General features: G+C 40.7%; 1 protein-coding gene across 1 annotated transcript in view; it reads left to right on the top strand.

Moving 5' to 3' along the window:
* Positions 1-16,965, top strand: part of GABRR3 (gamma-aminobutyric acid type A receptor subunit rho3) — a 29,571-nt gene extending 12,606 nt beyond the window's left edge. The window contains exons 3-9 of the mRNA XM_009507388.2: positions 4,422-4,489; positions 6,011-6,234; positions 9,177-9,259; positions 10,104-10,244; positions 12,999-13,151; positions 15,291-15,487; positions 16,482-16,965. Coding sequence (XP_009505683.2) covers positions 4,422-4,489; positions 6,011-6,234; positions 9,177-9,259; positions 10,104-10,244; positions 12,999-13,151; positions 15,291-15,487; positions 16,482-16,784 — 1,169 coding nt within the window. The 3' untranslated portion in view covers positions 16,785-16,965. The remainder of the gene's footprint in view (positions 1-4,421; positions 4,490-6,010; positions 6,235-9,176; positions 9,260-10,103; positions 10,245-12,998; positions 13,152-15,290; positions 15,488-16,481) is intronic.
* Positions 16,966-17,823: the final 858 nt, after the last annotated feature.

The following is a 17,823-nucleotide window of genomic DNA, read 5'->3' as shown; positions in this document are numbered from 1 at the left end:
GCTGGGATATGGTGGCTGGTTTTTCTAAATTCAACATTTATGTTATGGAATTTCAGGTGCAATCCACTGCATATTCCAAAGTCTGAATATTACAAAAATACTATATAATTCACTAAACCCATTATTACTGTAGAAATTGACGCTAAAATGCTAAAAGGATATCCTTTTTACGTTATATCCCTTTTAAAAAGAGTATTATAGAATTTGCCTGCCATACTATCTATTAAAAAACTTCCACGCTCATCAAGCAATTCTTTTGCTATGTTTAAATCTTTTATAAAAAAAGACTGGAAATGGCTGTGTGAAGATAAACCCATCTGAAAATAATTCTATTTTTTTCTGCTGAGGAGTAATTGTCTTGAAAATCTGTGGAGCCTCCATTGTGAAAATCACTAATCCCTCTAAAATAATGATTTGGAGCAATGCTCCAGAAGCAACTGAAGCTGCTCAATTTAATAACAAAATCCTCTCTACCATCCCCAGTTTTGTCTTACTGGGAAATAAAACCCACAGCTTTGCTATGGTTACTTTTTTTTCAAAGTGCATTTGATGTTGTTGCCTGATGGTCAGCCAGAGATTGAAACTCACAATGTACTAGAGAGAAAGCTGTGGTGCAGACAGAGGGGTAGACAAATCGCTTCACTATTCTGGCTGGTTTAGGATCCTTTCCAATGCTTATTGAAATGCCATTTTTTAAAAACATCCAATAGTGGTAAATCAAATCCAAGTGATGAAGAAATTTATGTTCTCAGCAACCTGTTCCCAGTAGTTAATTATTACTGTTTCTAGTGGTGTTGGTTTTTAATCACAGAAAGAAATATTTCCAGAAAACGACAAAGCTCAGAAGGCCTAGACCGGTAAGGCCAATATGTGTCTTATGCGGGGTGGTGATGTTAGTGGCAAAACCACAAAAATGCTTCAGGTTAGAAAAGTGAACAGCACACTGAAGTGACAGGGATTGCATATATGTGCCCTCTTTAGTGTCTATCATCTGCTTACATTTGTTGCCAAAGTAAAGCCAGAACAGGAAGAAAATACTTGCAGCTGCTATGATCTGTCAGTAGTGGGTCAGGGGATGTAGTTTAATAATTGTCTGTGGTGAACTGTGACTGAACAGTATTTTCTCATTAAGCAGCATGAGTACAGTCTTTGGCCTTTTGCCAGATAGAGAACAGGAATCTCTTTTTAAGGAGTCTGTTCTACAGTTCTAGCGTTTCTACCTAATCAGGAAGAAATTTCATTGTAACAGTTCCCGTTTTACTTCATTCACTTTAGAACCATCCACTGTATTTCTCCTGGCCATAGCTTTTGATCTCTTTTATATTATTCAGTGTCCCCACTGACTTGGTTTTATAACAGTTCTCAACTTAGTGCAAGCTGTCCTTTCAAAGAATCAAGTACCTCTGTGTGTATTTATTTATAACTGGCACTTCATGTAACTAACGGGATCAGAAGCTGCCACTAATTTTTGGTTCTGTGATCAATTCCTTTATATCTGCCCGGATGAGGTGAATTATTGAATGAAATTGTGCCCATACTGGAATAGTGCTTGTGGGGGCAGGAAATTGCCCGTAATTTTTGCAAATCCCAAGAAAGTATTAGGACTGCCATCATCACCCTTTGAGCAGCTGACACTAAGAAAAACCTTTTCCTCACTACACATGATTTATGGCTTAGGAAGCCAGTCATCCTACCCTGTGATATGATTTGTGGGTAGCCCCTTGCCTGTTTGAAGAATGTTGATGGTAGACATTTGGCTTTATTTGCTTTGGATTTGTCCTTGGCTCAGAAACTGGTAACGCCATTGTTTTGTGTAGAGACCTGCTCCGCTCTCCTCCCCTTCCACCCACATAATTCTGCATAAATAAGTCTAAACCCAATGTTTTTAACATGCTCATCAAGGAAATCATCCCCCAAAGTTTTAGTAACAGCAGTTAAGATCAAATGTACTCCCAGATATGAGCACTTCCAGCGTATTCTACCATGAGCCTCTGCCATAGTCCGAGGGCAGGAGTTTGGACACACCGACAATATCAAGAAGTTGAAGGTTCTTGGTGGGTAAGGTTAGATAACACACAGTTCATCTGCCTATTTGCAGTCACTTTGAGCAACCCTGGTAACCAACAGGCATTTCCAAGTCACAAGCCACCTCACCCCAATCTAGAACATGCCTGTTACACTGCATGGACTTTAAAGGGAGCCAAGGGCTGAGGCCAGATTTCTAGCTTCAGTACTGTTCACATGTTAGTCAGCTTTTCTACTGATCATGCTCCTAGGCTGGAGCACTGTGCTTCTACAGCTAGCCTGCTCCCTGAGTCACCCTGCCTTGTGTACAGCTAGCTCAGGTGTAAGCTCTGCAATGTAGGCTTGTCCTGTTTCATCATGCAGACGAGAAGCTTAATAGACAACACCTCATCTCTCTGTGGTGTTTGCATTTAATGATGTGTGAGTGCCATTTGTGAATGATGTTCACGTCATGCATAAATCCCACCGTGACTTCTGCTTAGGTTAAACCTGTCTTCAGTTTACAAGATAGTTTGGATTCCAGTGGAATACTGAGAAGCTGACTCCACTCAGATTACAACCAGGCATTTTTGTACCAGTATTTCGTACAAGTTGGTATTTAGCATAAGTAAACTATTTGTGTGGTGTGGCCAAAACAAAGACAAGAAGGGGTCAAAACTGGTTTAGGAGAGGCACAAAAATTTTTATTGGTTTGTGTGAAGAAGCCTGGATAGATACATACATTGATTCTCTTGTGCATCAACCTCTAGGGCAGATGTCTCCTGCTGTCTCTATTCTCCAGAAGAAGCAGCGTTTTCCCCAAGTGCTGTCTAGTGTTTAACTAATAAACTAATTGACTGAACTTTGCTATCTGGAGTCCTGAATTTTGTTCTGAGCTTTGGCCAACAGAACGAGCGATGCATTCCTCTCAGAGGAAAATGTGATTTCCGAGTGAGACAGCACAGCTCTTGTCAGTGCTGAAACATGCTCCTGTGTGCCCTGCTGACGCATTTTACCTTGCTTTCCCATGCACAATGCATCTTCATCTGTCTTGTGCAGGGTAAAACCCTCCATTATAAAATACAAGTCAAATCAAGAGATTACAGAGCCAGATTTTAAAATACCTCAAAAATAGTTCAAGATCTCTACTGGTAAGAACTGGAGGCAGCTGTGTAATCCTCGAGGGCTGCTATTTTAAGGATAATTCCAAAAACAGACACAGTATTGTGGCTGGTTAGCAGAAGAGTGATATTTCTGGACTATTTTGGCTTGACACCGATAAAAGGAAAAGACAAGAAAAAGAGAAAGACAAGTTAAAAAAGCTGTTGCTATCGCCTGCTGTTCACACTTCCTTGTACTCATGTTTGGTACCAGGTTATTTTAAATGTGTACTTTCAAAATATTTAAAAGGACTATTTTTAGCAAATGTAATTAGAATCCCATGTACAACAGTTACTATCAATTTTCATGCCAAATGCAGAATATTCTTTGGGGAGGGGGGTGTATACACATATATACACACATCGCTTTCCTCTCCCTTCTCTGTAAGGAAGTGATTAGTCAATTGCTTTAGTGGAATGACTTGCTTGCTGAAAATTACACAGGTACATAACCCATATAGAACTAGATCCTTCATTCCGATATCACACAGTAAAGAGACTGGTAATAATTTTATATTTTTAATTTTTAGTCACTTTATTGTAAAAAACCAAATATGGTGTTATAATTTGTTCATTCAGATCCCTTTGTGTTTTAAACTCACAGCCTTTTCCAGTGGCATGAAATAGTGGGGTAGTATATAAAATAAAGTCACCTAGTGCAGTTTGGAAGGTATTGTGTTTGATAATAAATTATGTACTCAGTAATACACAACACTCCATCACAGAACATGTGTAGTATGTGTACAGCTTTTCCCTTATGAAGCAGTGAGCAAGAAATTATTTTTCACAAATACCTATGTCAAACTTCAAATAGTTAAGTAACTAAAGATAATTAGGAGGCATGATAGATATTTTGTTCATAAGTGTGGGAATAAGCATTGGAACTGGTAACTAAGCTTTGCAATCTTTGATGTATTTGATATTTTTACTCAGCTTTTCCCTATGACAGTTCTAAATGGCACTCCAAGCACTTCGTTAGCTTTGGCACCACAAGGAAGCTGTCACTGCTGTCCAAACTGCAATGCCGATAACAACTAGTCTGACTGCAAAAAGATCACTGAAGATCTTATACTTACTTTCACAACTGTTCAGCATTGGGTTTTACCTTGTTGCCAGAGGCTTTCTCATTCAGTGTGCTAAGGTGGACAGACCATAGTAAACGCTGGGACGGGGTACCCTCTCTGTTGCACATACACAGTCTTCCCTTTAAAAATATGGATTTACGCTTCTCATCACTCTCATTCTGTTGCATTAAAGGGTCGCCAATACCTGTGGGCATTGATGTGCAGGTAGAAAGCATTGACAGCATATCTGAAGTTGACATGGTAAGTTGGTTAGAAGAAGTAGAATAAAGAATTTCAGCCAAAATTCAGGGTCTCAGAAACATCCAGCTGGATGACATAAAATAGTACAGTTAAAGAAAGGGAACCCTTGAAGAGCACAACCCTGCCTTAAAGCATGCAAGTCGCTCTCATTCAAACTAGTAAGTGTTATATAAGATCACACATTGAATTTTTCCCTGGGCAAGAGGAACAGATCAGAGAGAACAGTGCTCTGGTTTGAAAATGCCAACCGTTCAGTAAGCCCCATGGGCTTCCACATGAGCTCTCAGTGCTCTGCCCATTAGATGATGAGGCTTCATGTCCTTTGCTTGATTTGCTGATGCAGATCTGACTATTCCCATTATTTCTGGCAGGGGTGGAACTGTGGTCATAACAAATGGAAATAGAAAAATCAGTTCCAGGAATGGCTGTAGGAAGGAGATGCCCTCACTGCAATCAAGGACCTGTAGCACTGCAATGCAGGCTGTTCATTCCTCAGCCAAAATTGCCACTAATAATGCCACCCAGACATTAGTACCAAGTTGCTCCATCCTAGAATAGCAGGGCATGTTAACTTTGCAAAGAGACCTCATTTACAATATCTTTGCACAGTGAGTGTAGCTCTAGTTGTAGGTGATGAGTTTGCAATGGGATCTGTCAGTATGAACCCCTGCATTCCTTTGCAAACCTACCCAAATCATAAAATCATATTACAGGGGAAGACCTAAGTATCTTCCCAGTATTCTTACCAGAAGTAATTGTTCTACTGAGATAAATGATGTCTGCCTAATAATGCAAAAGTTATGTAGGTGAGCAGAGAGCAGTCAGGCTGGGCAGAAGCTCAGGCTGGGTTTGCAGCATCCTCCTGATCTCTTTTCACATGTGTATTTGCAGTCATGTCATTTCTCTAAATAGGATGATAAAATATTTGTAACAATCCTTCATATTAAAAAACCCCTGTAACTGTAAAATTTGTTTACTCATATGGAATACATCGTATTATTTCTTTATGATGCATTTCATTCATAAACATACTAATCTAAAACCCCTGTGCAGTATTTGTACAAAATGTACGGATTGATGGATTTTACAAATTGACGTAATGCTTATGAAGAACTCAGATTAATCCCTTTGAAAAGGAACCACAGGCCATTCTGGGAAAAGCTTGTGAAGATTTCCAAAGGAAACCCCTTTCCATTTCCTTTGGTTGGTTTTAAAGTTTATCACTTCACTGATGGCCCAACCCAGCAGACCACTGAAACCTGTAAAAGCTTTATCTAAGTTTAAACGAAGTATGAGCCTCAGACTCAGACACCAGTGACAAGGCAAACAGCCAGTATCTCACAGGAAGTTCTAATCTATGTTTAAACTCACTGAGTGGTGTTTGATTCCTCTCATTGAGGACCCTTCAGATGGTGTCCAGAGAAGAAAGTGATCCTTTGCATGAGTTGATTACTTTGTACTGTTTTCTATTGTATGGGAATAAAACAAGCATTGCCTTCTTTTATTTTTAATTAAACAAAGGACTTCACAATGACTTTATATCTCAGACATTACTGGAAGGATGAGAGACTTTCATTTCATAGCAACAAAAACAGAAGTATGACTTTTGATGGAAGACTGATAAAAAAGATCTGGGTACCTGATGTATTTTTTGTGCACTCCAAAAGATCTTTCATCCATGATACAACTGTGGAAAACGTCATGCTCCGAGTATACCCTGATGGCAATGTACTCTTCAGCCTACGGTAAGAACAATACCCTTTTATAAGAAAATAATACCCTTTCATAAGAAAATACGTGACTGCCATTGTGGACCAGTAGTCTGTACAGTGAGAAAGTACTGGAAATACTTGCAGTTAAGATTCTGATACTGGCATTAATTCCCTGGCATCACATAATGGGAACTGGTGACCAGTGTTGCAGTGGGAAAATAAATTTAGCATGGATAATATAGAGATAACGTATTTTTCTATCATTCACATACTGTTTCCTGTCACAGGATAATGACAGTTTTTTAATCTGTTGTAAATAGTGCTGAGGTTTATTAATTAATAATAATTAATTATTGCCAGTGGTTTTAGCAATATTGCACTAGTTTTACTGTTGGGTACAGTAAAGCCCAAAATTATTAGCAAAGAACAAATGTGGGGTTTTTTCCCCCGAGTCTTTTAAAACTGTCTCTCAGCTATTTTCACCCTGGGATACCTGTAAACATGCCATTGATATTAATTGGGGCTCCAGATAGGCACAGGGGGCAGCTTATTGGTGCTGATACCAGCAGTGTTAGGCGTCTGGTGTGGCTACAAGGAACTGGAAAGTAAAACAGCAATTCCAGGACCAAAACATCAGGGTCATTAAATGTGTCTCCCTTCTATCTGCATGTTATGGCTTTTCTTTATGAAGCAGAGTGGGATGATGTGGCAGAAATACTGTTATTGGGGGAATCTTCCCCCCAGGGTAAAGGCCCTGAGGCCTGTGCATTGCAGAAATCACAGTTCTACAGTTTGTTACTACTTAGGCCTGTGTGTAGAGGTGATATTTCATCTGATCTGGGTAATTTGAAGATTTATGCAAGTTCTTGAGATTTTGGCTATGTAATAATTGTTCCAACAAGTAATGAATTTATCTACACTCTCCTGAAGACATGCAGAAACCCTCGCAACAGCTGTACACCACTTTAAAATAGTGTGTGTTCAAGACTCACACTGACCAGTAAGAAGCAAAGAGGTCAAGCATGCATTTTATTGCTATATTCATGTCCATGCTTCATGAGAGAGAGAGAGGGATCAGAGGAACTACACTACTACACTAAGGCTCACAGCAGTGGCTCTGCATGGGAGCGCTACGACATACATTCAGTAGGGGGAAGAAAGAGTGGTGAAGAGACATAACACTGGCAACAAACATATTCTGTCAGCTAGCTGGAGAAGTAAAGTGTCGTCAGGATTAACAGCAAGAAATTGTGCACAAATAGTTACAAACCAGAGGGAGCAGGTGATGGGAAGGACAGAAACAGAGAGGAAAAAATGAGATGGGAGGGAAGGAAAAGGAGGAAGCAGAGCTGAGGGACAGATATGGTGTGAATCAATTCGCTATGTTTGCTCATTGCTCAGAACCCCCTCTGAGATAGGAGCCCTTACCCTGTGCCCTGCATCACATTTGCAAGCTGGTGCTCTACTTTTCTTCCTCGCCCCCGTCCTCTCTGCACCCACAGTTATCTTTCCCCAACGCTACATTACCAGATGGTGTGTGATGGGTGACTCCTCCTTGCTCTGACAGGTGAGCTTGCAGCCAGCCTCACTTTCCTGTGCCAGTGAATAGCAGAGGCCCAAAGTTCCTGCCAAACCTGTGGATTTCTTCCTGGACATAAGCAGGAAGGGCAGGTGCCCTGTCCTCTCCCTTTCCTTCTCTATCAGTTCTTAGCGAACAGAGGCGCAGAGAAACAGAGGTTTTAAAATTATTAAGGTGAAACAATGTGTTTCTAGCCTACGTGGTGGTATTGTGTATGTTCCTAAAGAATCAGATACTCATTAAATCACCCTTTTTGTATTTCCAGTTTTACACGCAGTGGGTAGATTATCTTCCAAATAATTATGTGCAAGAAATCTGCACATTTCACTTCTTATTCAGTGCCTAGCATCCAGGATTTTATTGAAGCAAAGTGGAACAAAAATCCACTAAAACAGTTTTTCTTCTTTTTATTTTTTTCTAATCTACATTTTCTTGTTCCCCTGATCTTTAGTCAATAGCTAAAGATGGAAACAATATCCATAGTTGGAAGTCTTATGTGTGATTTTAAAGATGTACCAGTCTTACAGTCTCAGCCTCATTGCAAGCCAGTAAAATCTTGCACTTCTAAAAATTCAGCCACAGTGTGATTACCTGTCACAAGTTTTCAAAGATCACTGATATATCCCCCCCCAGGTATATGCCTTATCACTTAAATCCCTGTACAACTGAGCTCAGGAAAACTAAAAAATCAAACTAAACCATCAAATGACATGCAAGCTGTGACAAGAAAGGGAAATTTGGCAATATTTACCATATTTAAATTGCTGCCTCTAGCTTTTTTTGTTGTTGATTGGTTAAAATGTCAAGGCACATTTACCTTCTAAACATTTGTGAAAAAGCAGGTGGAATGCAAAATAATGTCTTTGTCTACATTTCCTTAAGCAATTTAGAGTATAAGGCATTTCCATGGTCTTGAAGAGAAGAGTAGGCTTCCAGAAATTGCAGCTTATCTTTTTATGCAATTAAACATTTTAACCGCTCTAGCTGGGAAAATAGCAGGGGGAATAATATTTGCTCTAATCTGTAATATTATCTACTTCAGTCTATGAGAAATCCAGTCAAGAAATGTGAACTCTCCTTGTTAATCTTCATAAGTGTAACCCTTCAAAGCAAAACATGTGACAGGCTAATGAAGGATCAGGCCAGTAAAGGGCTTAAAATTGAAGGAAATGTAGTTAATAAGAAAGACTGTTTATGTTTAAAAAATGTGGTTCACTGATTTAGTTTTATCTCACCATCTTGAAGCAATTTTAGAAGCATCTAAAAAAAGTAGAAAAATTTAGTCGTTAGGATTCTAAACAGCCAATTGGTTGGGGATCTCACAAATCTATCTGCACAGCCCTAAGAAAGTATGAAATTGTTAATTTAATTTCTGTTTGTCTGTTCCTTTCTGCAGGATAACAGTTTCTGCTATGTGTTTCATGGATTTCAGTAGGTTTCCTCTGGACACTCAGAACTGTTCTTTAGAACTGGAAAGCTGTAAGTTTAATTCATACCTGTTCTTCACATGTGCGTGCTTACCACCATTCCATCTTGTTCATAGTACCTTTTCCACTTATTTTGATGTGTGACCTGAACCCTTCAACTGGCACATGTTAGACTATGGCCAGTTTGGGATCTTTCCAGAACTCAGTGAGCTTTGGGAAGACAGAAAAACCACGATGCACCCTGCTTTGTTTCGACTGGCTTTATATTCCAAGACCTAAATCTAAAAATGTTTCCTCTGTCAAAAATCTTGGTTTTTTCTGAGAAAAAGGGTGTAAGTTGAAAGTAAAATAAGATGTCAATATTTGACCTCATGGAAAAATGAAAGTATTTTTTGTGTTACTGTGAAATGTCTGTGTTCTCACCCCGACTCAGTTGTGCATAGTAAGCTGTAGAGCTGGACAACAAAAGGTAATTCTGTTTTGCAGAGCCTTTTGATATCTCAGAATTTATTCTTACCTGATTATGAGTAAGACTGGGATGCTGGTTTGTCGTTCAGTCTTGGAAAAGAGAACCGATCCCCAGCGTTCAGGCAGTCTGCTCAGTGTAGTAGCTCCAGCTATGTGCTGGATCCTATGTGCCTTGTGACCCTGAGCATGCCCATGTCCCTCATCTGTCAGGTAAGCTGCTAGCAGAGCGCAGGACTGGGCTCTACTTGGAACAAGATGGGATATGGTCTTTGCAAATTTTATCCATGTCAACTAACTGGCAAATTGATGTGAAAAAAATGTTTCTCTGGGGTTTTCCCAAATTGTTTGAGTGTTCTCCTATCCCTAAGATGAGAAAACAGAAGCATTGTTCCGGCAGAAGAGGTGATGTAGTTTTTACTTTCTCATAGATGCATACAATGAAGATGATCTGATGTTATACTGGAAACATGGAAACAAGTCCCTGAGCACAGATGAGCACATCTCCCTCTCCCAGTTTTTCATCGAAGAATTCAGTGCTTCCAGTGGACTAGCTTTTTACAGCAGTACTGGTATAGTAAGCCCCTCTCATTAAAAGAGAGAAGCATAGGACACAGTCGTGCAGAATGTCTTTCAGATTTAAATTTGTTGCTAATAAATTACTTTTACTGCTAAGAGATCTCAGTTAAAATAAGGTCTGTCAATCACACTGGTCTGTCGGCCTAGGTCCTCGGTTCTTTTTATATTACCAATGTAACACTTTATTGATATGAGAAGAAGAGCCCATAATAATACTTGTAACTTAACATCTGACAAAAAGAACCTGACAAAAATACACAACAACCAAATATATGCTGTTGTGAGCTCTTGCAAAATTGTGGTGCTTCTCTGAAAGCCACTGGAATATTGGGTTTACAAGAATCTTTGGGTCCTGGTTATATAGAAAAGCTTGAAAATGCAAACCCTAAACGGGTCAAGTACTAGGAAGCAAACAAGAGGAACCCCAGTGTGTTTTACTGTCTAACATCTCATTTTTCTGAGCTGTAAAATGTCATTAAAAGTCTACTAGCTGTAAGATTTCTGCATGAGAGCATTTATAACCTATTGAGGTCTAATTCATGGTTTGCTTAATGTTCCATGTTCATACATAAAGTTGCAGGAAAAAAGCCCCTTTATGTCAGTGCTATATTGTTTAAATACAGCTATCTGCCCCAGACAGATTTTTATTTCTCCCTGTAGATCTTGAACTATACTTTCTGGGAGACTGCACAAGGCTTTAGGAGTTTATTATGGTCTTGATTTCATGCAGGGTGGGTTTTATTTTCTTTGTATATGTACATGCAACTATAGATTTTGAAATACTTCTCCATGTAAGTAGTCCAACCATACATTTTTAACCAGATAAAACAGCATGCTTGCTACTGTACTTTCCAGTCTGAGTCAATTCATTTCAGTGTGGATATTGCCCTTTATAACAGGGCAGGTTAATAAAATAGAAATTATTCCATATAATATGATAAAATGCTTAACACTTTGGAAAAAGCATTTAAGATATACAGGAAAGCTACAAGTACTACAGGATAGGTTCTTTTTGCATTTAAAAATGTGCTATTCAAACTTGCAGTGGTTGAGACTGAATGCAGTAATTCCAGTTTAAATTATGATGCAGCCTAAGCAGTGAGGAATTGACAGCTTGATCAGGTTCTTCATCCTTATCTCTTGCTTGTGTATAAGCTAAGAACAGAGCTCCAGCTTTCAAGAGCCACCATCATGTGAGAGGGGAGCGAGTGATACCTTACTATTGTAACTCTGCCTTGCTGAGAGCTACGCCAAAATTGTCCTTGTTCAAAGAAGGAGACTGGCATGTTTTCCACCAAACTGCTTTCACTGTGTTGAAACTGGGTTCTGGGAACTCAGCTGGCTTCTTTCTGCCTTGCTGTTCTCATCAAAAAACACTTAGGCAAGCAAATACATCCTTGTGCACAACAGCACAACCTCATACCACCCCCGTACCCAGGCCTTGGCAACACCTTTACAGCCCCTTTGACTTTGCAGAGTGTAACTACTTAGCACATACATGCAGACGTTTTGATGATGAGCTTACTCAGCAGGGTAAAGGTGAAAGGAAAGACTTTTTTAAAGTCGCAGGGACTGCTGGGAAGTACCTGAATAATGTGTGTACCATATCTGTTAATTAGAACACTGCCCCTTGTAGACACACACTTTTCTTTGGCTTTGAGGTCCTTTCAGGCAGGAGGTTCCACTTTCTTTTGTTCTTTTGTTTTGTTTCTTGCGGGAAGAAAATGACACAGACCCTACCCCCGGCAGTTAGTGGGGAACCATCAGCACAACTCTAATGGGAGCCACCTCCCCCCTGAAGAGTCTCAGGCAAAAAATGGACAAAAATGCTGCTCACAGAGCAACCTTATGCATTTTAGGTTCTGCATATCATTTCCTTTGAATCTCAGTGAACTACACATGCATAGCGTTTAGGCTTTTGGGGTTCCTTGGCCTCCAAAGGAGCAACAATTTCAATCCATTTTTGAGACAAGCATTTTGGAAACCAAAAACATTCTCCCCAACTGAGACCACATAGAGCATGTTTCATATTAGATGTGGTTATTGCTGAGCTATTATTTTTTATGAAGCCGCTCCTTGTGACGGCCTGACTGCTCCAACACAGGCTCATTGATGTCTCTATTTGTACGGGACAGGCAGATGCTGCACAGCAGCCACTTTTGCCGCCTTTTCACCTCACTGTAAAGTGATTGCCCCCGCCGTCGCAGGAGGTATAGCACACATGCTTTGCTGCACAGAGAGAGCGTGGCCCAAAATTCACTAGATGGCACCCTTTCCTCGAAAGTCAACGCTGGGCAGGCAAACCTGGCTAACCGTAGGAAGTGCTGCTTGTTGCTGGGTATTTGTAGCATGAGAGAAGGCAGGCAGCTTTTTGGGGGAGGCAGGGTGTTGGGTTCACTGTCCTGGCTGGACTGGGCAATTATATGCTCTCTGTATTCAGCCGGCAGTTTCACTTGAAGTCTATTTACTTTTTTAATTTTTTAAAATTTCCTAACCTCAATTATATTCTAGTATTTTATTTACGCAGTCGTGATGCTTCACTCCCAAGGCATCAGTATTTTAAAGAGGTACGATGGACAGTTCGTAAAGCACTCTATAAAACCGAGGTGGTGGCAAAATTTCTTAGGCGTTTACTATTACTGATGTGGCTACTCCATTCCTGCTGGAAGGAGGAGGCCAGTGAACCGAGCTCACAAATAACACAGCTCTCTTCTCCCCCAACCTGTTCCTCCCTCTTTTTTCAATAGGTTGGTACAATCGACTTTTTATAAACTTTGCACTCCGGAGACATATTTTCTTTTTTGTCCTACAATCCTATTTCCCAGCCATGCTGATGGTGATGCTGTCCTGGGTTTCATTTTGGATTGACAGAAGAGCCGTTCCTGCCAGGGTATCACTAGGTAAACCTTTAATGTTTATTCTTTTGGGAAGCATAGAATGGATACGGAAGAGGTTTTGAAATTACCTTAGCTTCCTATTTACACATGACATGAGCAAATACATCAGGTAATTGCCTGAAAACCACTATTATTACCACTGTTGTCACTACCACAAATTCCTTTTGTCAACCTCTACATTTGGAAATGGGATGTTTGTTCTGACTGGCTTTGCTATATTAGAAAACAGCTCATACACCACAGAAGGAAAAACGAATGATTCTGCAGATTTCCCTGTGTGGAATCTTACTTAATTCCTTTTTTTTTTTGGGTGAGGGGTGGGGTGGGTGTTTGCAAAGACTGGGTTGTTTTTTTCCTCTCCCCTTCCCAGCAAAGTAACAGGTAGGAACAGGAGGTCAGATCCCTCCCCAAATCCATGGTTCATGAGAGATACTTAATAGGCATAGTACAATCTATCCAAAAGCTTTGCAAATCTGCTTTCTCTGTAGAAACACTTGATATCTTCCTGATAACTTGGGACCAGTTTCCTGACCTGTCCTATGTAGCAAAGCCTTTCTTTGTTAGGAACCTTGAAAACGTTTGCTTTGGTGCCATAACTGTGCAAGGCGCACAGGCTTCTATGGAAGCTGGAGAGTAAGCTGGGCATCTTTCTGCTCTCACAGTTTTAGTCGGTTTTAGTGAAGCAGCTCCTGTTCTTTTTTCTCACTGACACTAGTCCCAAAAGCCAACTGTATGTTGCCATATTTCTTAGACAAGGGAAAATTTTATGATCGTTGTTGAAGAAACAAACTTGCGTGTACTGAGGGAGCCCTCAATTTTTAGCTACAGCCATATCAATCTAGGAAAAAATAGAACTCTAGCTGCCTCAGATCCCTTTCTATTGGCACAGTCTAAAGCTATTAACACATGAGACATAAATCTATTTGTTAGTCTAAAACCAAATTATGCTACTTTCTACCTACTTTTATTAATGCATCTACCAACTCGTTTTATTTATACAAAATTTAACTTCACCTTTAAAAATAAAGTTTTAATTCTCAGTAGGTAATTTGTAATGCTGTCAAGATGGTTTTGCTGATCATGTTCTTTAATTTATATATGGATTTCTGCAGAAGGTTATGCATCTATGAATAACACACATTTAATTAGCATAAGTATACATAATTTATAGGCAATGTTAACAACAAAGTTTAAAAAGCTTAGCTCCCTAGCCTAGAGTATACATATTTTAAATAAATTGATTTCCTCTTATATGGTATACTTCAAACCCCATCCTTCAACCTAAGGAACCTGCAGAGAAGGAGAGGAAAAACTCCTGTATGTTCCCGTGGACTTGAACTAGCATAGAACTGGAGAAAGGCAATACCAAGACCCAGCTGGGAGGCCATGCTATCAGCCAGTGCTGTCTCACAGGTGTTACTGAGATGTCTTCACTGCCGGTGTTACATTCATTTCTTTAAAAGCAGGGCTTGGGTTATGTGTTGGTGGGTGTTTTATTCTGAGATAGAGCAAAACAAAATGAGATGAACAGCTGCACACAAAAGGAGAGATTGAAAAGATGAGGGTGAAATTCTGGACACACTGAAGTAAGCAAGAAATATTTCTTAGTTCCAATGGATATAGTGTTTTTGTGCTGGAGTGTTTCTGGAGAGCCATGGAGTTATGACTGAGACACACAAGCTGATATATGTTCTCAGGAAGTACCATTTGAGAAGGGGCTGGGAGGGAAACTGGTGATTCTTTAGCGATTCTCTGGGACAAGAAAGTGCGTAGTGAAGGCCCTGGCTCTGAGAAGTGAAGGAAGACCACAAACCTGCTTTCACTTCTCTATAGCAGTGCCTAAAGCTGTCATAGAAATGTGTTCCTTATGCTGCTGAATCACCAGTGTTGTGTCCCCGCTGTTTGGACGTGGTGTGCTGCAGCTCTAGCTGCACGCACTGAGCAGAGAGATGATTTACTGGTTTCAGTATTGTACGTGATAGGCCCTTCATGGTTCGCTCCACTTTTCAGAGCCTGTGCAATGAAGTTAAAGGCAGTGTCAATCATATGCCCTCACAAAGCTGTGCTGTCCAAGCAACGGTGATGAGCTAAACAGAACCAGCTGGCCAGTATTATGATAACCTCCACCTTTTTCTTCGGCAGGCATAACTACAGTGCTGACAATGTCAACCATCATGACAGGAGTAAATGCCTCAATGCCTCAAGTGTCTTACATAAAGGCTGTGGATGTGTATTTATGGATCAGCTTCCTTTTTGTCTTCCTGTCTGTCATCGAATATGCAGCAGTGAACTATCTCACCACAGTTGAAGAGAGAAAGCAACTCAAAAAAAGGGGCAAGGTACTATCCTGTGTGTTTTGTTGCCTTCAGAAAGCATCAGAGAAGCCACAGAGTAATCCTGATACACCACTGTGATAACAGTACAGTAACCATCTCTGTGACTCAACTCTGTATCTCACTTTTCTTTACTTGGCTGAAGGGAGGAAACGTATCACCCTCTCTGAGATGTTGAGAAGGTCTGTGCTTTCTCTCCCTTCCTTTTCTTGTAGCGGAGGCTAGGGAGTACATCTCCTGATTCTCCCCCTGCCCCCAGGAAGGTAACCTTTATTCTGTTCTCAAATACCCACTGATCAAGGTAATGTTCCTCTCTCTGAAATAACCCCAGAATGCACTCAAGCAATACTCCCTCCTGTTTCCTGTGAAGCAGACTCTATTTCTCCTTCCCATGCTTCACCATTTTCAATTAGGAAGATGAGTTTAATGATGCCTTTTTGTCCCGAGACCAGATGAATGACAAGGTCAGTTTTAGAAAAGTGTGCCTGAAGCAGAAACATTCACAATGTTTGCTTTCTATGAAGCACTCACTTAAAACCTTTGCTTCAAGAATACTCCCCCAAGTAAACTCATTTGTTGGAATACCACCAGGGGAAAACCACAAAAATGGTGCATATGTTGCTCACGCGATTTGATAATCCCATTAAAAAAAACACTCATGGAAATGTCTGAAGTAAATTCCCACAACTCCAGCAACGCAGACCTACAGGAGAGGCAGAGTTTGATTTCCTGTTTCAGAAGCTGGGGCACATATTGCCAGCCAGAAGCTGGCAATAATCAGCCATGCGCGTTTCATCGTGTGTATCCCCTTCCTTGCTCATGTCCTGCCCAAGGGGGCAGGCCCAAAGATAGCAATACTGTGAGGTAGCCCTGTTCTCCATATGCTCTCTGCAGAGGGAACAACACTGGAGAGAAAGCTTTCCGTATTTTCTGTTCTATTTATTTATAATTTACTAAAATGGCTTCTGCTGGACGCAGAGTAACTATTCTTTGTTGCCAGGCTTTAGGAATGTATAGTATTGATGCAGTGCAAGCAATGGCTTTCGACGGCTGCTTTCACGACACAGACGTGGACATGGACCTGACTGCTTTCTCAGACCGCTGTGACGAGAATGAGACTCGGGCACGTGCAGCTAGTGTCTCCAATGTGGACACAACACGCGTAAAGAGGAAGAGATCTCTGAAGGGAAACGTGGGCAGGATTATTTTACAGAACAATCATGTTATTGACACATATTCCAGGATTATATTTCCCAGTGTCTATATTGTGTTCAACTTTTTTTACTGGGGTTTGTACATATGAACAAAAATCATCATAAGCTAGACATTATTTTGCATCTGAGGGTAGCATCATGTTTTAAAAATAATGCAACAGCAGTAGAGGAAAGAGTTAAAAGTTTCTGAAACTGACATCTGCATCATACCAAGGCTGGTTTGGTTAGCAGCAAAACTGTTAATGAAAAACTCTCGTGAGCCTGGTTTCTTTTTCAGTTGGATTGTGATTATGGCTTAGCAGTGGAGTAGGGACCAGCAGAAAGCAGGAAGAAAAGCTGATGGGGTTTTGTACCTTGTGCATCATCTGCACCTCAAGAAAAACCCTCACCCTGTCAGCTGTCCCTGACTTTCCACAGGACCACTGGGAAGGGCCTCCAGTTTGGAGAAGTCTTGATCACTTGTCCCTGAGGCAGCACAGGAACAATGTCCCAGACCTGACACGCTCAGTGTCTCACAGCCACCTCCCAGGCGGACGGCTAGCGTCCCCTGCACAAGCCATGCCCCTCATGTGACACCCACACACCTGCGCCTCGTGCAGACCTGCTGTAATCACCTGCTTTCTGCACAACTGTTCATTTCAGAAACGCAGGCTTTGAGGCAGAGGTTTTAGAAAACTTTGTCAAGAAAACAAACAAATCATGTCTTCAGCAGAATCTGGTTGTTCTGCTTTATGTTGCATACGTGAGCTTGGGTTTTTTTCCCCTTCCCTCTCCCTTTGGCTTTTGAGGTGGAATGCTACAGTGAGGAGAAGCTACATATGCCTGCTTGCAGCACTGAGCCCCAGCACAGTTCAAGATACCCCACTGAGACACACAGGAAATAAAAGGAAGCAGCTGTGCCAAAACAGAGCCATATACAGGAATCCTGACGGTCCCAGATGAATCCTGCATGGAAATATCCTTAGGTTCAGGCTAAGGAGGTTGAATAAAGGATGTTTAGGGACAAACACAGAAAGTGTTCATAGCTCCAGAAAATAATCAAGATTATTTTTGTGACTTTCCCACATAAGGAGTATTTTCCACTTAAATTTCTTGGGTTTGTCTGTCATTTAATAAAGTGAGTTTATA

Source organism: Phalacrocorax carbo, chromosome 1 (genome assembly GCF_963921805.1).
Source record: "Phalacrocorax carbo chromosome 1, bPhaCar2.1, whole genome shotgun sequence".
Classification (NCBI taxonomy): Eukaryota; Metazoa; Chordata; class Aves; order Suliformes; family Phalacrocoracidae; genus Phalacrocorax; species Phalacrocorax carbo.
This window is presented reverse-complemented; position numbering and strand designations above follow the sequence as displayed.